Source organism: Eucyclogobius newberryi, unplaced genomic scaffold, assembly GCF_026437365.1.
Source record: "Eucyclogobius newberryi isolate DKJ021-1_F unplaced genomic scaffold, fEucNew1.0.hap1 SCAF_10, whole genome shotgun sequence".
NCBI classification, from domain to species: domain Eukaryota; kingdom Metazoa; phylum Chordata; class Actinopteri; order Gobiiformes; family Gobiidae; genus Eucyclogobius; species Eucyclogobius newberryi.
In genome coordinates, this window is record NW_027315724.1 from 14,892,744 (window position 1) to 14,912,527 (window position 19,784).

The window sequence follows — 19,784 nt, forward strand, 5'->3', positions numbered from 1 at the left end:
TAGAAGGTAGAAGGGGAGACAGGCAGAGCTCGTGCTTTTATCTCTCACCAACACAACTCCACCATCGTCAGTGTTGTCCTCTGGGATCTCCTCTGGCTTTGTGGGAAAAAAAATACCCACAACAGAAAGAGAGAATATCTTCAAGCATTTAAAGTAGTTGAACTCACAATACTAAACAATCTGTGTAGTTACAACTAATGAACTTACTCAATGCAAGGTGTAGCAGGTGAATAGGAATCATCATGTAATGTTTATCTATAGAAATATTTGTTTATTTTCTTTCTTTACTTGGTCTGGACAGTGCATGTCAATGAACATACATGAAACACATGCTGTAAACACGGCAGAATATCAATCCGTTGTCCCACATTCACAGTCACAACACACTCTCATTCATACGCCACAGACTATTGTAGATGTTTTTAGTGGTAGAGGAAACAGGAGCACCTGGAGGAAACCTACGCAGACATGGGGAGAACATGCAACTCTACACAGAAAGGCTCGGCACCACGCGGTAATCGATCCCAGGATCTTCTTGCAGTGAGTTGAGAGTGTTGACCGCTGCGCTGCCGTGTCGCAAAAGCATATATTCTACCAGGAGATCTGACTGAAAATTGGCCTAAAAATGTAAATTCCGTCCTAATTTTTTACTCATTGAGTGTAGGTAGTACTTAAAGTGGTGATCTTTATGTCTCTGTGGGAGAAAAATGCATTTTAAGAGCATGGACTTTGAAGTCACAATGTCCAAAAGTTTGAAAAGGGATTCATATAATAAAACATTTTAGGAGCAAATTGACACTCTTGTATCCCCCTAAAAGCCTATATGTTGAGAGAGCGAACTGATAAACAAAAAAAAAGTGGAGGTCTGCCACAAATGCCTGTATATACTCCTTGTCCAAAAAAACAAGTCGCCACTTGGATTCAACCAAGCAAATATGGCAGTAGTGTGCGGTCAGGGCAATCAAGGAAAGCAGTAATTGACCAATACAATCTAAAATGATGGTTTGACACAACTGAGCCTGCTTAGCTTAGCCTATTTTCCCCTCACTTCTGCTGCTAAAGCTTGGCTGAAGTCACGGTCTCTTCTAGTGGCCTCTACAGGTTGCTGGGCAGTACTGCGGGAAGCTTGGTTGTGCTTCTGTCGCAGCTGCACAGTCTTTTACCTTCTTCAGAGCCCCGTTCATGCTCCGCTCTCTTTCTAGTTGAGGCTCTGCTCAGGTTTCTAATGATTAGACCAGGGGTGCTCAAACTTTTTTCTCTGCAAGCCAAATTTTTCAAATGTTTTTCTCAGTATGAAATTGATTCATATTAGCATGCCAAGGGTCAAACTTAATTTTGTGTTGCATTTAAAACGAGAAGATGATTCAATTTTCTTTTATTAACATGCTTTTAATGGACTTGATGTGTTCTCCTGTACAACTATCAACTGTCTCCGTCAGCACAAAATGTAATCGAACGATTACATTTTGTTTCGAGATCTATTCATCTATCGAGGAATAGATCTCAGCATGGCCAGGTTTGGTCCGCCGTCCCCATTTTGGACACCCCTGGATTAGATCACTGACTTTGGCCTGCATCCACTAAATATGGATGAACACCCCAAGTCTGCTTCATAAACCACATGCTACTGAAATACAGTAGGCCTGAGCCTCCAACTGAATAACTGCTGCATGGATCTTGAACTTTCAGCTTCAACACGGTAGTCAAACCCAACCGTTGCAGTGAGTAGCTTCTCATGAACCCCAGAGAGAGTGTTTGGGACAATCTGGAGAGGGCTTTGTCTCCATCATCGATACAAGATCTTGGTTATAAATTAAATACATATTTTTTTTTATATTGCAGAAGCTTATTGAAACTATGCCACAGCAAATGTGTGCTGTATTCAAAGCTAAAGGCGATCCTACCAATTATTAGAGCATGTGACCCTTTTATTTTGGACATGCAATGTATGAAGTATAGTAGTATAGCAGATCTGACCTGCAGCAGGTAAAGTTATATATTGCACCTTAAAGGCGGTATGGACGATTTTTCGGCGATTTGAGAACGCAGGTGGGAGTGCGCACGCGCACTCCCCCGTGCGGACTGATACAACACACACGTGTGTTTGTTTATTAGCGCAACGGAGCGCATTACATCGCTCGTCTCCCGTAGATTTCTGTCCACTTCTGCGTCAGCTCGAACTGTCTTTCTCCGTCTTCATTTTGCCCCGTACACTGAGGGAACTATATTATGATAGATCCATGCGCTTAGGCACGCGGAAACGTGGGCACAAACCGCACGCGGCTGCAGGTGAGCGGTAGGTGCGTTTTATGATTGATGCGTGGCAGGACAAATGATTTATCCACGCCACGAGGAAATATGACAAAAAATTTGCTGAAAAAAATCATCCATACCACCTTTAAGAGATATCAACTTTTGTATAAGCCTAAATTACACATATTTGTTGACATTAGAGGCAAAACATAACCTATTATACATAATGCTTTATTGCTGTTAATATTTCCCCCCAACTAGATGACTGTAGGTACATCATTGAACATGTTTCCATTTTAGGTACATAATTATATGTTCACAAATTTCATATGAGTCATCCACAAATAAGGACAAAGCTGGAATTGTTCAGTGCAATGGAACATCTTCCAACCCAAAGTCCACTTTGTTGAATTGTGCGTGTGACTGAAAAGATTTTCTTTTTGTTTTGTGATTTCTGTCATGTCGTGGTGATTTTAATGTATTTTTCCTGTTGTGTGAAGCACTTTGAATTGCCTTTGGTACAAATAAGTGCACTACAAATAAATTGCCTCGCCTTCTCCAACCACGACCGGTACACGCACAGAGTCAGAGACCCGCTCAGTTATCTTTTACAAACTGTAGTTAAAGATTTGAAAAAGTGATCTCAGTCTGAAATTGTCATACCAGTTTTATGTCTTAAATACATGTAAGACTCTCATTTAGCACATAAAGTTTAAATGTAATTCCTTTGTTTATCAATTTGTATTTGATTTAGTCAGATCAGATCTATTGGAGCTTTATTGTTTCCAAATAGATACAGTAGTTTTCTCGATTTTTTTCTTCCAATACGTCTTTGAAGGCAAATATTTTTGTAACCAGAAGTAGAAGTGACTTGCTTAACCCACTATCCATCATTTAATAGGAGCAGGTTATTTAAACCACTTGTGAATGTGTTAACATCATGAATCTGATTTCAGATTCAAAAAATGATTTGATTGATTGCTTGATTTATTTGATTTATTGAGTTATTGACTGATTGTAATACTAAATTGTTAGACTAACAAAGAATATGATCTGATTTATTTTATTTTTTTAATTCCGGTATACATGTTTTATGGACAATTGTTATTTCTAGATCAGCAAATCTTACTCCAGTGGTATATCAAAACCAAATTGTAACTCACCTGTAAATGTGTGTACATATTAAGCCTATTTTTAATTAAAATGTGTATTCTTATTTTTTTATCTTATTGTTATTTTTTTATCCATAGCAGATTTAAATTGTTCTTCTTTTGATTTATTAATTGTTCATTGTTTTTTGTTGCACTGAATCACAAAGACAAGGTCCTGTGGTGAATTCTGTTCATTGACAATGGCAATTAACCCTGTCTGATTCTGATCCTAATTGAAATATCCTGAGTAAATAAAACTGACAATACATATGCAGATTTCTTTTATTTTCTTTTATCATGTCTTTGATTCAAGTTTTCTATACATTTTATTGATCAACCATTTCTTCCATATCATTATTGTGAGAGGAGGAAGTGTGGGTTGCATCAGATGGATAGATAATGAGTTCCTCTGAGAAGTCATTTCATAATTATTGTTCTTGTTATTAACTGTTTCATCTTGTGATTAATCCCAGGACAGTTGGGAGATTCCAGTCTCTAATGAGCCTACTGGTCCATCATCTGATTTAATGACTCTTCTGGGGCTGACAGCACACAGCCATTTTGTTTGTTGTTGTTTTGGGACAACTTAGAAAATGGAAACAGTAACAATACAGACATTAAAAAAGGGATGTTGAATATTACAATCCTATGACATCACATGGAAGTCAAGTTTTGATTTAATGCAACGTCTTTCCACATTAGAATGATAACTCAAATATCAGGTATATATTTCCTGTATGTATAAACAACATGTGCATCATAATTAGGGTTGCAACAATTACTTGAGTAAATCGAGTAATAAGATTACAAAAAAGCTTTGATTATTATTTTATTGCCTTGATTATTTGTTTAATTTATATTGAATTAAATACACGTGAATCTGTGGCGCATGGAGTGCATGGAATGATTTGTGGCACTTTTATTTCACACAAAGTTTGTTCTGCTCGGACCTGAAGCAACTAAAGCTCAGCAGAGAGCGGCGTGTTTTGAACTCACGAGTGTGACCAGGAAGAGCACGGTGTTTTGAGCTGTAACTCTGAAATTATTTTGCAGCTTTAGCTCCGTGTGCCGTTCACTTGAGCTTCCCTGTCTTTGCCCCGTCATCGCGGACTTGTTTCATACTCGCGCTCCTCTGAGCTCTTTCACACAACAAACTCTGCTTTCCAGTCACACTTGAAAGTTAAAGTTTAGAATACACAGCTCTCTTCTCTGTTGTGCTTATAAACAGCCAATACATCCATAGAAACAGCGTGGAAGACCGCGATATGAAACAGAAAGTCTAAAGTGAAAGTAAAATGAACAGCACACGGAGCTAATGCTACAAAAAGGCAAAATGTAAAGTTACAGCTAAAAACACCTGGCATCACTGGTCTCACTCAACAAAACGTTTTTGTTATTTCTTATTTTAAGTTATGTGGCATAAGCGCAAATTAATTCATTCTGACAAGTCAATTAGCCCTTTATATATATGCTTTACATACAAACAGAGCAGTTTGGACCGGTGAAGTGAAATGTTGCTATTTTGGGGACGTACGTGTGTGAAATTAAGAATAAAGTGTGTTATTTAAAGCAGAAACTCCTCATTTGTTATTTGTTTATTAACATAAACTATAATGTTGGTTTCAAAAATGATTTAATATGCTTTTTAATAGTTTACGGAATGTACAAAAAATTTACTAATCACTCAATTAATTGACGAAAGAATGGGTAGATTACTCGATTACTTAAAAAATTTATTGCTGCAGCCCTAATCATATTAGTGTGAAACCATCAGTGTGTGTCATGAGCAGTTTCCCCAGAGATGCTCAGGACACATAATTAAATCATCCTCAGACCACAGGAACAGACCGGCCCTGGGGAGGTCACCTGCTGGCCCACACCTTTGTTATGATTCATATTATTATCATTTACACATTTCCATACAATGTGTCACCACATCTGCACAACCTCTGGGCCCTTTCTGGAGTGCAAGCTGGGCAATGATTTTCTTTGAGAAAAATTGCACCAACAAATCTCTAATATAACTTACAACCTTAAGAAATGTGTGTGCTGTGTATTTTCTTTCACTTATTTTCTATGTGTCTCAGTTCTTTGTAAAAAAAAAAAAAAGTACTACAATGCCTATCCTTTGTGTCTTACCCAAAGTGATGATTTGTGTAGACAGCTGCATGCATAGTCTTTAAGTAAGTCAAGTTTCACTTATTAAAGTTGAGGGCATTTCATACCTGTTAAAGTGCAGCAAAAAGTAGGAAATATTCTCTATTTTAATAAAAAGCTATCATAGGCTACAATTATCTACTTAAACAATGTAACATGTTCTGTTGTGTTGCACATGCACTACTGCTTAAATCTTGGAAAATGTTGTGCCCTATAAAACCACCAGTGAAAAAAGTGTGATAAAACATCGCAGTCCTGCTGTACCTAACTTATGCTGTCTTTTTTTTAAATATGATTGTTTTTATTTGTGATTTGCAAAGATGCCCAGTTCAGATAAGGCAGCGGATTCAGGGATCCTTCCAAAATAAGCAGACAAAAGGAGATTAAAGACACACAAAAGCAAATAGAAAACAAACAAATGCATTCTAGATGTATACTGTCTTAAAAACATGAAAACCATTCTAGTTCATTTTAACCTGTTTGCAGCCGTCCAAATATCGTACAATATCGACTGGTGTGTATAACTAATCTAAATGTAGAATAAATACCGGTATAAAACAGTCAACACCACTGGGCTGAGCCCTGAAATTAAAGACACACAGCTTTGTTATTGACTGTCAGAATCACTTGGTTCCATACAGTGATGATTTATTATGTGATGTTAATGTTGTTATACTTTATTTCATCCATTTAAAGGTGCACTATGAAACCTTTCTAGTGGAGGGTCCGCCACCTGCTTGTCTTTATGGATATGTTATAGCTTTGCCTGGAATATTCCACACTATGGCAACCGGAGTAGGAGTAATTTTGCACCTTTTTTCATAGTTTTGGCCGGGATGCGACTTATACTCCAGAGCAACTTATATGTGATATTAGTCGTTATTTTCACATTGGCAACCGCATTTCACATGTTGATTATTTTCACACTAACAGCCACAAGAGGGCGCTCTAGGCTCTAAGTGAGAAGAAGAATCTGCACTTCCTCTACCTCCGAGTTTGTGGAGTTGTTTAGAAGTGACACAGAGGAAGAGGAATTCAATGGATTTAGTGATTTGGGGTAATACTGATGCTTTGGTAAACTTGTTAGCATGTTCTTTATGCTATAGTTATCTGAATAACTGTTAATATGTTACGTTAACTTGCCAGACACTTGTCTGTGCATCATGTAGCTGAAGGTATTACGTTAGCATACGTACACCTATTCACCATGTTCTCTAATCTGTTATTATTTTAAATTGCATTTAAAGATTAAATGTCTGTTCTTGGTTTTCCCCAAAAATATGACTTATACTCCAGTGCGACTAAACTAGAATGGATTTTATAATGAATAGTATAAAGTTTGTTTTACGCATCAAAGAGACGGCCCTCAGTATGACCCGGAAGTGTGCAAGGTCAAAGGGCGAGAAATTAGTGCTACTAGATGTACTTTTATGCCAGTAGAATGCATCAGGCATGCAATGCTACACTAGCATCCAAATTCTTCATCGCAATGAGTCCAGAGTGGACTTTTTGGTGTCACACTACTGCTATCATCAGCTAGCATGCCAAAAGCACACCAGTGTACTTCCTGATTTGCAGCCAGTTAAAATACTTTTTAATTAGATTCAGACAACACACAGTGGTCTCGTTTTGGAGACCACCAAGAGCTGCTTGTACTGGATCAAAACAGATTTTACTTCATTAAATAAAAAATATTGGCCCATTTAACAGGGACACTGGTCATGTCAGAGCTACTAATTTGCATTTATCAATCGTTATAAGAGCGTGAAGTTGAAGAGCAAAAATGGGAGTCAACAGTGCAAAATTAATTCTGAAAGCTAGAATTTATATACAAATTTATATTATATATATATATATATATATATATATATATATATATATATATATATATAGTATATACTATAGTATATACTATATATATATATAGTATATACTATATATTGATGCCCTATCCCCTGTTTTACGTCACGTTAAGTTAAAGTCATTGTTGTCAAACTTCGGCGCTGGCCCCTGTAGGACGACTCTATATAAGATGTAGAACACTCACCTCCCACTCAGAGCTGCTCTGGAGCTCCAACACTGTTAGGTGACTTTTGACTCTGTTTGGTGGGTACTTTATGTGTGCTGACTTGGATCATTGTTGAACCACAGTGATGTACCATGGCATGTGCACAAACTGAGTAGATTTAATGTTTTCATCTCTTTTATAGATAACTGTAGACTTTAATGTTACTCTTTCATCTGAGTGTTATTCTTATTATTAAATATTGAATACCAATCTCGGAAATTATTAATATTCTAGTCAGGCTTATGTTGTACAAATGGATAATCACTGGGAGTAATCTCACATAGACTGATCATGTTTTGTTTGATTGTGTGACTGGATTTGAACATTATTTATGATAAGGTCATATACTTTTATGTTTTCTCTGTGCTGTGACAATTTTTTATGCGTAAAAATGTCCCACATTGCACATATTTGGGACATATAAATCTGAAAAATGCATCCAGACAGCTTTAAATTTCTTGGTACAGTTTGTTGACATAGATACACACAATTCACACAAGATGACATGTAATTTGGCTCTTTCAGCTCTGCCCAGAAACAACATGGGCGCCAATTCCACCATGTCGGCTGACTTTTTGGAGATCCAGGGCTTCCACATCGCTCCCCCTTTCAGATACCCTTTGTTCTTCTCTCTGCTGCTCGTCTACTGCTCCTTACTCATGTCCAACCTGGGCGTCCTGCTGATCATCTTCAGAAACAGTTCCCTCCACCAGCCCATGTACCTGCTCTTCTGCAACCTGCCCGTCAACGACCTCATCGGCAACACCGTCCTCCTGCCCCGCCTCATGATGCACATCGTGAGTGGAGAGCGCTACATCAGCTACCGCCAGTGTGTGGTGCAAGCCTTCCAAAGCCATACCTTCGGTTCAGCTGCTCACATGATTCTTGTTATCATGGCTATTGACCGTTACGTTGCCATCTGTCACCCGCTGAGGTACGTCACCGTCATGACCAACCGAACAGTCACTGGGCTTTCCATAGCAGCTTGGGGCGTCTCGGTTGTCCTGGTTTCCATCCTCATTGGCCTCACCGTTAGACTCTCGCGGTGCAGGAACGTAATTCAAAACGCCTACTGTGATAACGCGACTTTATTCAAGCTTTCGTGCGACGACGTGTCCATAAACAACATCTACGGGCTTTTCTTCACCGTGCTGCTCTTCACTTGTTCAATGGGCGGTATTGCAGTCACCTATATAAGAATAGCACTACTCTGTTGGGTGAAAAAGAATAAAGAGTTGAATAGACGCGCGGCCCAGACATGTGCTAGCCACTTGGTGCTGTACCTCATCATGTTATGCTCAGGGTTTCTGACCATCATTCTGCACCGGTTCCCAAAGTATCCTTACTTGAGACAAATAGCATATGTGTTATTCCATGTGGTTCCTGCAAACTTGAATCCAATCATATATGGACTGCAGACCAAGTTATTACGAGATAGCATTATGTATTATGTGCAAAGGAGAGTGTCGCCCAATTAGAAGATTCTTACAAAATTACAAATGTGTTGATTAATCCTGCAATAGTGATGTGAGAATTTTACTAAATGTGAAACCTGTGTAAATAATAAAGGATATGGGAAGTATTTTAAAGTAGGCTAGCATGACTTATCATCTTTATAACTATGCATTTTGTGTATTCTAAAAGTAGGGATGTGCAATTAATAAACTTTTGTGTCAAATGGTACTGATTAAAGGTCTGTATAGTTTTTGTTAATGATAGGGGTATTGAAAGCTGTTTTATATATATTTAGTATGATGAAATACCAAATAAAATTGAATATCAGGACTGATCAAAAAGTGTGTCATATAAGACTAAATTGGAAAATTATGACTGAATTATTTACTTTCACAACAAGACATTTAATTTTGTACAGATTTAGATTTAGTTTCTTACATTATGGATATTACAATGGCTGTGTGAGATATTTTGATCATATATCAATCTATACTTTTGGAGAACCTTTGCGTCGGCATTTCACACTTTATGACTAAAAGTAATGTATGGAATAAGTAACATATTCACCCCTTGTTTCTGTGCATACAAAATAAATTCAAAATATTTTCTGTTATGAGAAACCATCATAAACAGTCAGATGGCTTTACCCATGATCAGAAGGCTCATTAAGAACACCATAATAAAGAACAGCCACATGAAGAAGCGGTCTAAGACTTTTGCCACCTTCTTCCACTCCCCCGTGCGCCTCTGCGTCGCCCTTTGATCTCGGTAACAGTTGGCCATGTACTCAATGTTCCTGAGCAGCTGGTTCTCCGCACACTGGCCGCTACAGCACGCCTCACGTTTGTCTCCATCACTCACTCCTCCTTTCCTGCACCTCGGGCTTGCCTCTCCACAATCCATACTCATGAAAATGCCATTCTTCCAGGCGCTGTAGTTACTCGTGGGGTTGATCCCGATGGAGCTCAAGGGACTCAACACTTGGTCCGCGTCTTCCCTCTCCTCAAACAGCTCCGGGCCTCGCTCCACTTTGATCAAGTCCTCGTCTCGGCCGGGTTGAGCTTGGCCGTTGAGAGTGCAGTTGTTGTTGTTCTTGACAGGCGGCTGGTCATGTTTTTCGGGCGTTGGAGACATGCAGTTTTCACCCACCTCATAGACAAAGCACATGCGGGCAAGGTACTGCAGGATTACCGTCTTGGCCCATCTGGGGAGAGGCTTGGCGTCGGGGCCACAGTGGTGTATGTTCATGATGAAGATGGTCAGCGCAGTAGAGGCGGTGACCATAGTCATGGTTGCAATGTAGTATTTTCCTGAAAAGTTAAATTAAAACAATTACAGGTGCAATATTGATAATAAATTCATATCTAGATATTGTTATGGAGAATCCTTCAATGATAATCAGAAGTTGTTATGTCAATCCAAAAGAAATGTGTTGAAATATGTTTTTAAACTTATTAGTTGAAGTTTACTTATCACACAAATGGGAAATGTTGGATTATGTGTTCACAAAAGTGCAGAAAAATCACCATACAAACTTTTTTGAAAGTACATATAACAACATATAATTTTATTCTTCTTTTTAAATCTTTTTTTTTTTTGCATTTAAAAAAACAACAACTACGATTCCAAATGTTCCTATGTTCAAAACAACGTTCATGATATTATCCAAATTTCTATATTGCAACTCTTGCCATTGATGTCTTTCTTCTTTTATTTGACATTCTGTGTGTGTTGTGGTGGTTCCAGTGTTTGTCATAAATGAACATATTACATTTTATTGGTATGAAGACTGCATTAAGCCAAATGACATGTATAAAGGGCCAGAATTGTTACTTTCTCATCCACTTGTGTCCTCATAAACTCAACAATGAACACCTTTTTGGAGGAATACAGGGAGCTGAAAGCAGTTGTAGAAAGCAGGATGGTTCTGGAGATGCAGTTAAAATGCAGCTCTGCTTTGCTAAAATCTTCTTGCGCACACTTCTAGCGTTGTTAACTAACTAAAATATTCACCTGCTCCAACCCTTTCTACAATAAAAAGTTTTATATCTCATGTCTTACCAATTAGAGGTACGTTCTCTGACGGTGGCATAATCTCTGCGACCAGCAGCTGGAAGACAGTGAGCGCCAACATGACAGTGACTCCCAAAGACACCTTCTCGCCAGAGTCAGCTGGGAGGTAGAAGCCCAGCGGCGCCAGGAACGAGATCATGACACACGGAATAAGCAGGTTAAAGACGTAGAATGACGCTCTCCTTTTTAGTTTGAGTGTGTAAGTCACGTCTGGGTACGGCTCTGCGCAACACCCATACACAATAACATTCTTCTTTGCAGGCATTCCCAGAACTTCCCACTCCACGTTTTCTACCAAGTCAGCCAGGTCAGCGCTGTCCATGCCGTTGAGGATGTCCAGCTGGTTGCCGTTGTAGGTCCAGGAGCCGTAGGTGAAGCGGCACTGCTGAGAGTCAAAGGGGAAGAAGGACACGTCCACCTTGCAGGAGCTTTTAGTGATGGCCGGAGAGTCCCAAGTAATCTGACCGTCGTGCTGGATAACCACGTTGGTGTCCATGGGACCAGTGAAGTGGTCATCAGCACTGTAACACAAAATACTTCTGTCAGTGCCCATTTACCACAAATGGATGCTATCCCAAATTTAAGGGCACAATTTCATCAACTGAGTGAAAGCACAGTCACTTCAGTTCCGTCTGCTTTTACTAACCCTCCACAATAAAGAACTACAGGGATAGTGTTTTCATTTGGAAAAAAGATGCGGTAAAGTGGGCAAGGTTTCAAACGGAAGCTTGTATGTTAGTATGAAGTATGTATCAGAGATTGATAATATATGTGATATGTCGGAATTGAGTTTTACACACAAATCAATCTAGAAAAGCTTTCACTCAAAGTGATTGGAACTTTCAAAAAAAAAAAAAAATGCTTCACACTGATTGGTAGAAGAGTCACAACAGTGGAACTAGCAGATAAAACAACATAACTTTGATTAAGTTGAGAGAAAAGCACATCATTCCTGTCTACAAATGCCCAAAGTGTCTCTAGTACGTGCAGGATTTCTGTAAAAACAGGTTTGAGTGTGTATGTGGCTTCATTTGGGTGCTTCACATTTGTCTTCTGCCAAAACCACAATCCTCCCCTATGATTGGTCCAGTCTACTCAACAAGATGGTTTCTCAAGAATTTGTGACCCCGCAAATGTCATGAGAATCTATCTTGATGATAAGGCTAGAAGATATTGGTTACTGGATTTTTTTTTAGGGGAGATTGCTTAAGAATATGATAATATTCGAACTAATTTTTACTAATCGAACTAATTTGAACTAATAAACTACATAGTTGAGTAGTTCTTTGTTTTGAGGAGTTTGAAAAAGCCGACTGTGACCTGAACACTCTCTGTATAATTCCATGTGAGAATGTTCAGCTTGTGCCCTCAGCTCAGGCCCCCATCACCTGTCAACCCAATACCATTCCGACCTACTTGTTATATAGGACAATATCAGGTCTCCATACATAACTACTAGGTATACGGATGGTATCGAGTCCATCGTACTCATCTTTGTCCCATCTGAGGTGTGCATCTACCCACACTCGCCGGATCCACAAATACGCTGTGAGAATTTGGTTCCTCTCATCCTGCAAGACGTGACACCAAGGCAGAGGGTTTGTTGGGAAAGAGTGGGCATATGCACGGACTGGATTCTGACTGGGCAGTGTTTTACCATGTCGATGATCTGGGAGAGCGTCACCTGCAGCGTCACGTTCAGCTCTTTGTCCGTATCCTCCACCGGCCGGAGGGCACTGCTGTAGTTATCGAATAAATCTTTAAGAAGCTTCTGAGCGAATTTTCCATTAGCACAGCGACAGGCTATGGTACACAGAGAAACAGTGACAAAAAGTACTTTACAATGTATGTTTGCATGAGCAAATGTATTGTCCTAAAAAACATTTGAAACTACTTGTTATGACTGTCTCACTCCTCAAAAATCATATAGTCTGACTTGATTAAATGAACACTGACGTTGCTGACATGACAGTGACAGATGGCGTTTGGGACAAAGGCCATTCTGCAAAGCTTCCGAAAGAGATCATGCAAATCTGCCATCGTGCAGCTGGGTGTGTGTGTGCGTGCGTGCGTGCGTGTGTGTGTGTGCGTACGTGCGTGCGTGCGTGCGTGCGTGCGTGTGTGTGTGTGTGTGTGTGTCTGTGTGCGTGCGTGTGTGTGTGTGTGCTTGTGTGTGTGTGAGTGTGTGTGTGTGTGAGTGTGTGTTTAGGCTGCTCTGTGTGCACTAATCCACGCAACATCTGATCAAGAGACTGTGCAAGCCACTGCAAAAGAAACATGTGTCCAGACCATGTGATCACATCTATATATACGATTTTACCCCACTCAACACATATATACCCATTCATATAGAATTCTAAGACATACACAAATGTATTACACCATGGACAAGAAGTAAATGGGCAAAATCCCAGTTAAAACCAAACCGAGATGTAGGCAAATAGATCACACTCAAGTGGAGATCTTTGTTGTTGTGAAGCCTGTCTGATCTTGGGTTTAAATGATAAGTATTAGATTGAGATTAGCATATGATTTTATGTTTTAGGTAACAGAATAACTACAGAAATTACTTACTTTGAAAAATGGTGATAAAAACAAGGCACTTGAGCCAGCCCGTAGCACTGCTTGGCCTCATCTTGATCAAACCATCGAAGTTCCTCTACAGTGCATTTGTGAAGGGACTGTGAACCCAACACAGAGCTCCTAATCCCCGGGAAACCACAGGGGGCGTGGCCGGAGAGCAGCAGTCCACTTTGATGTGTGGTTTGTTGGATCAGCACCATGGAAAGCTCCGCATTTCTTTTCCATGATAACGGCCGTAAGCACGCGATTGATTTATTTTAAAATTAGGCTCAGTGGCGCCACTCCCATTACGCACATAACGCACAGTGCGTAGGGCATCAAGTGCTCCGAACGGCACCAACATGCCCAGGCAGCTTAGACTGAATGGCATGGGCAATTTGTGCAACAGCTGCACGGTTGCTTTGGCAGATAAACGATGATCATAGTCCGTCTTTCTTCAGTACAAACGAGGACTCAAGTGTATCCTCTCTCTCTCCATGGCGATTGTGAGATGTGTGGGGGCAGCTACAAGCCACAGGTTAAACAGACGCAGACAGATCAGGGGCAAAGCTGCGACCAGTTTCGATTATGAAAATTGGTGCCATATTTGAATAGAAACCATGACAAAGAGTGAACCGCGGAGCTGACACCGCAGCGTGCGTAAAGCCAAAGTTCTTCTTACAAATGTCTTAATCATGTTTTCATAAATGCAACAGAAAATGTGAATAGTTTGCTGCCTTTAGTGTTCTGCAGAAGAGCAGGAGAAGGGCTTTGGGTGACGCTACAGCAGGGGCGGAGCAGGGATATTTAGGGACTGTGTGGGGATCTTAATAAACTGAGTAATGAGTTGCTAATAATAATTGCATCTAAAATGCACCAGAATACAGAAAATTAAGTAAGTTTTGTTGAAATCGTCTTGGTTGAGGACTCCCAGATCTCACTTAAGATTGTGATTTATGCAATATTTACATAATAAAATTAAACAAAAAATAACTTAAATTAATTAAAAATACCTACATATTTTTACAAGTTCAAGGTGGCTTGGGGGCATGGGGGCACCACTGAGCATTTTTGCTTGGAGCACTCAAATGGCTTGCTGCGGCCCTGATTAGGCCTATTAGTAAACGGTCTGTTTGTCAATATTTTCCAGTAGAGCAAACAACAACAATTTTCACAATTTCTTGTTGAGCTTTTGCCTTTGTGATGGACTGAAGAAAGAATGTAAAAGAGAGCAAAATCTTGTTAAAAAAACAAAACCGTTTTGTCATAAAAGGGTTTATTCTCTGGCTTCATATTATTTGCCCTGGTTAGACCACCAAATGTTACGATTATAATTTTAAGCATTATAGATGAGTGTAGACGCTTTGCCAACCACATCGTTGTTACACCGACCACGTCACACGGTTTTCTTCCGGTTGCTGATGGGCCATTGCGCGCCTCTGGTCCAGCTGATGCTGAAGTGACGCGCACGCCGCACCAAGGGCTGTTCCTGAGGACAGCAGACTGATGTTACGGACCGGTGTCTCATCGCGTGTTTGAGACGCTTATGATGATGCCGAGGGACAGCAGCTGATTTACGGTAATGCACGTCTGCTTTCTCCGCTCTGTGTCCGGGATTCATGGGCCTAATGCATTTTCACGCGTGTGATTATGATTGTATGCAGACCCACGAGGAGGGTAATTACAGTACAGCTACAACAGCCACGCATTGTTCTCCGATCTACACCATGAGCGGTGGGATGGTGAAAAGAACGAGCGCAAGGTCTGGCTGTTCCGTCTGGGCATCTGAATTGAAATGCTCAGAGTTAGAGCATTTGCATTCAGAGTATCCTCTTTGAACATTATTTGCATGGAGGTACACTGTGCTTCCCTGGGAGGAGCTGAACTCTCTACCTCTGTCCATAGCCTGGAATGCCTGTTACAGTGGGTTCTTTGTGTTTTGACAAAATGTAGGCCTGTATGTAGGTGGTACCATGCTATGAATGAACCTATTATAGGTTCATTCATTGCATTCTTGTTGTGGTTGTCTAATCCTGTTCTTCTACACTTTGTATGGAATCAACAAGGCTGGCTTGGCTCTGTTGGCTATTTCCACATCCATTGGCTCTTAATAACGCAATTGTTTTGTTCGTGCATAAACTAGGCCTGGTCCTACTACAGAAGATGTTGCAGGGGCCCCATGCTGCGGGGCCCGACAGGCCGCTGTTGTTGAGGATCTCCTTCAGGTCTTGTGTTGTGGGGACCCTGTGCCTGCCCCTGCTGGGACTGCTTTCCTGTGTCTTCATCTCCTCAATGTACCACTTTGAGGACGCCACAGGGACACACTGTCACGTACGGCCACGTTGGATTTCATGTGCTTAGAGAAATCATTGTCTGTTTATACTTTAGGGTAGTTTCCGCAGTCATAAATACCTTCGCTGGTGGAATAATCAGTTTTTTCATTGACCAGTGGTTATTTTTCAGGTTGATAACTACCTGCCATCCATAAGTGCCTCCATCAGTCTGAGTCCGGAGTGCCACATCTGGAGGGCCTGTATCGGGCTGCACTGGGCCCCCCGCGTCCTAGTGGAGTACAGTTACTTGAAACTGTACAGGTGCCGCTTTGGAGCCCGGTCTGTGGAGAGGTCCCTGAGCGTCGTCAGCCTCCTCTTCTCAGTGTGTGAGAACATGGGCCTGCTACTCCTCACCTCTGTCTCCTCCACTGAAGCCTATGGTGAGCACTTTTCATATGAAATATAGTGTGAAATATTTGCTAACTGAAACAGTCATGTGTATGAATTGTTCACATACTTACAATAGTATTCATATTGGTTCTGTTTTATCTAGGGATACAACAATATGGCATATAACATTGTTCAACATGACCCTTGCAATACAATACACAGATATGGTTTAATACGTTCATGGCACAGCAGGAAAGGGTTAATAGTGCCATAGTTTTGCAGATACAGGAAGAAAATAACTCCATAAAGACCTAAAACTGCTATATCTGAACAGAAAAGACACAAAATGTTATGTTTTCTGCTAATTACTATGACAATATGAGCTGTGTTGTTGCATCCCTAGTTTTATTCATAGTCATAATAATTTAAGTTACACCACAATCAATATATATATATGTTTTGTTTGATTTTTGTATTTAGATATCAATAATAATTTACTTTCTAAGGCATTCTAGGACTAATAAAGGTTTTCTGACTTCTCCCATACAGAGACGTGCAGTCCGGGCACCAGTCTTATCTCCCTGAAATCAAATCATAGACTTATAATAATAGACTAATAATGTATTGATCAGGAGCATTCACAGTCCACCTGTCGCTCTTCACAGAGAATAAAGACAGAAATAATAGAGGCCCAATGAGCGTGTTCATTTCCCTTACATCACTGAAATAAGCAAACACTGTTTTGTTTGAATTTGGCCTGAGGCGTAGAGTGGTGACCAGACTGACAGATGTATACTATATGCAGAGAGCCTTTACCTGGAAACAGCCATTCACTAATTCATATTCTATTACTTGGTTTTGGCGACTTGTGGATGTGAATGGATATTTGTTGATAAGAAAAACACATCATTTTTCTACTATTTTATCACTGATACAAAATTATCTCAGGTGAGGCTACACAGCATATGCCCCATCCCGATCCTAACCTGCTCTGTCTTGTCCTCAGCCGTGCATAAGACCGGGTTCCTCCTGTTCATTGGCAGCTCTCTCGTGTACATGCTCATAACCTGCCGTTTGTGGAGTGCTATAACGCAACAGTCCTTTAGCCCTGAAGTGAGCAAACTACACATAATCTACTCAGCAAAGTGACATCTGAGTCCACCTAACCTTCTCTGTGTGTGTCCATAAAGGATGCCAGGTCTCATCGCTGGAAGAAACGCCTGCTTTTTGCTTGCTCCTTCTTCTGTGGTTTTGCTGGATTCTTCTACTGGAAACACAACATGTCTTGCCAATCTGGGGGTGAGACTTGATGTTCATTCGACAACGAAACAGAACATGGATTAGGAAAATGTATTCAATTGTCAACAGTCAGTAGTTTTGTAAAAGCTTGTAGACAATTCAGTATGTAAGCCTGATTACCGATCTACAAATCCTAATTATATCTTTATAGCTTTTCATGTTCAGATTAGGACTGCAAAAAAAGCACTTTTTCTTTTGCTCATGTTGATCATTTCTGATTTAGGATTTTCTGTCTTATCAGAAACATAAATGCTCTTAATAATTAACATTCATGAACATGAACGAGACATACATTTAGCCAGAGGCCTTCAATAAAAAACAAAAACAGAGATTGCCTGTAGACTGCTTGATTAATTTTTTTTAAGCACGATCGAAATGAGTGGATACTATTTTAATTAGTGATGTCTTGATCCACTTTTTTCACTCCCGACCCGATCTTTTAATGTTCGTTCTTTCCAATACTGATTTAAAACAACCTCAAATCTGATACAAATCTTCTCGTATCCAATGTTTTTATCAACACCTGATCATTATGCTCCTGAATTTGGTTCCAGTTGAGGTCAATTGCGACGACCAGCTCAAATTACACTATTGATTTGTTCGAGTATTGCTTATTATGTGTAAATAGTTTGGATTTCACTCTTAAGGCTCTGTGAAGAGCTATAACGAATACTATTATTTATCAGTATAAGCAGCATTTATCCTTCTCAGTCAGTGTTCAAGCTGCTCTGAGCTTTAGGTATATCAGCAGCGACAGTCCCTGTAGAAGAGGCGAGGATGCCCTTCAGTGAATCTGCCTAATCTATTCACTGATCCAAGCCGATGTTCAAAAAATCACTAAATCGGCAGCTGATACAGATACCAGTATTGGACATCCCTCATTAAATTATTTACTAATGTAAAATTATTCCTAGAAGCCTTCTCCAATAGGTGCACTCCATATCCCCAGGTGTGGATTGAACTTTGACCATGTCTTTTTACAGCATACACGATGTTTGCTCTCTTCGAGTATCTCCTGGTCTTCTCCAACATGGCCTTCCACCTCACAGCGGTGTGGGACTTCAGGGGCAGGGACATTGTGGTGGTGTCCTTGGAGGATAAACACTTCTGACTAGAATCTGTCCAAACCCACGGAAACGACAGAAATCCTGGGGACGACTCGGACGCAGCCACCCGGGAAGACTGGGACGGCCTGTTCCACATATTTCCATGAAGAAGATTCTATGTACATGCACAGACACTGCCAATGCCGTTTGTGATATGAAGTGAAGTGTTTTTAAATGTGACTATTTTCTATGTGCTTTTATGGGGTATTAAGTATTAAACCGTAACATGAAAACAATCACTTTACTTTTTTTTTCATTGTAAACTGCAACACTGGTCTAAAACGACTTGATAAGAGAAACCAATTAATTTACTTCCTGTTCAAAACTGCAGAACTGATAGGCCATGCCCCCTAGTGGCATTTGACTGTAGAAAGCAGCATTAGATTTGTATTTACTACTTTATGTTGACCCAGAGAGTTTGATTTTTTTAGAATAATATAATATTTTTGACTCTATGTGAAATTAACTGTTTTTGCAAGAAATATCCACACAGGAAATCTACAAATGTTTAAAATGTATTATTTGTCAACAATTGGCTCCACAAACTGACCATATTAAACTGACCATATCACTCTTTTTTGGAGTGAAATTATGGCATTTCTTTCTGACGCCGAAATGAAAATAATAATTTTACTTAATTGTACTTTAATTTTACAGAATATGTTCAATTTATGCCCTTTTTTGTTTTCTTTCACGTGGACAGCGCCAGTAATTACAGAGATATTATCATAAATCAGGTAACAAATCTTGCTGCAAATCTAATCCGACCAAGGCCAAATTCTACCACCTATATCATGACCCACCCTCCAGCTTATTTATTATTTTATTAATATAGGGATTCTAGGATGTTGCAATATCATGTGAACGTAACATTCTATATCGGCCAATTACATTTAATAACTGCATATCATTAAAATTCAGTTTTTTGGCATAATACAATAAGTTAGTGAGTCTATTCACTAACAGAAATTGCCAGATGCATTTGTGAATTTTCCTT

General features: G+C 39.8%; 3 protein-coding genes across 4 annotated transcripts; 2 read left to right on the forward strand and 1 right to left on the reverse strand.

Annotated features, from left to right (window-relative positions):
• The first annotated feature begins 8,162 nt into the window (after positions 1-8,162).
• On the forward strand, positions 8,163-9,138 carry LOC140374693 (olfactory receptor 52N5-like). Its single transcript, XM_072461694.1, has one exon. It carries the CDS (start codon positions 8,172-8,174, stop codon positions 9,105-9,107), a length of 936 nt encoding a protein of 311 aa, XP_072317795.1. The 5' UTR covers positions 8,163-8,171; the 3' UTR covers positions 9,108-9,138.
• Positions 9,139-9,717: 579 nt separating this feature from the next.
• Positions 9,718-14,001, reverse strand: chrna10a (cholinergic receptor, nicotinic, alpha 10a). The gene is made up of 5 exons (XM_072461684.1): positions 13,732-14,001; positions 12,815-12,960; positions 12,574-12,728; positions 11,146-11,678; positions 9,718-10,394 (listed from the first exon to the last, which is right to left on the reverse strand). Exons 1-5 carry the CDS (start codon positions 13,790-13,792, stop codon positions 9,718-9,720), a joined length of 1,572 nt encoding a protein of 523 aa, XP_072317785.1. The 5' UTR covers positions 13,793-14,001.
• A 1,126-nt stretch (positions 14,002-15,127) lies between these two features.
• Positions 15,128-19,023, forward strand: LOC140374706 (post-GPI attachment to proteins factor 2-like). Of its 2 annotated transcripts, XM_072461710.1 has the most exons (6): positions 15,128-15,298; positions 15,863-16,050; positions 16,183-16,432; positions 17,389-17,495; positions 17,573-17,681; positions 18,665-19,023. In XM_072461710.1, exons 2-6 carry the CDS (start codon positions 15,883-15,885, stop codon positions 18,790-18,792), a joined length of 762 nt encoding a protein of 253 aa, XP_072317811.1. In that variant the 5' UTR covers positions 15,128-15,298; positions 15,863-15,882; the 3' UTR covers positions 18,793-19,023. The 2 variants fall into 2 exon arrangements, with proteins under 2 accessions (XP_072317811.1, XP_072317803.1); XM_072461702.1 differs by lacking the exon at positions 15,128-15,298 and having other exon boundaries at positions 15,657-16,050.
• Positions 19,024-19,784: the final 761 nt, after the last annotated feature.

Excerpts from the sequence above, each read along its gene's own strand:
- LOC140374693 (XM_072461694.1), top strand. The coding sequence starts at position 8,172 with ATGGGCGCCAATTCCACCATGTCGGCTGACTTTTTGGAGATCCAGGGC.
- LOC140374706 (XM_072461702.1), top strand. The coding sequence starts at position 15,772 with ATGGAATCAACAAGGCTGGCTTGGCTCTGTTGGCTATTTCCACATCCA. Across the intron at positions 16,051-16,182 it reads CCACAGGGACACACTGTCAC|GTTGATAACTACCTGCCATC; the intron begins GTACGGCCACGT and ends GTTATTTTTCAG. Across the intron at positions 16,433-17,388 it reads CTCCTCCACTGAAGCCTATG|CCGTGCATAAGACCGGGTTC; the intron begins GTGAGCACTTTT and ends TCTTGTCCTCAG.
- chrna10a (XM_072461684.1), bottom strand. The coding sequence starts at position 13,792 with ATGAGGCCAAGCAGTGCTACGGGCTGGCTCAAGTGCCTTGTTTTTATC. Across the intron at positions 11,679-12,573 it reads GATATTGTCCTATATAACAA|TGCTGATGACCACTTCACTG; the intron begins GTAGGTCGGAAT and ends TTTGTGTTACAG. Across the intron at positions 10,395-11,145 it reads AGAGAACGTACCTCTAATTG|GAAAATACTACATTGCAACC; the intron begins GTAAGACATGAG and ends TTAACTTTTCAG.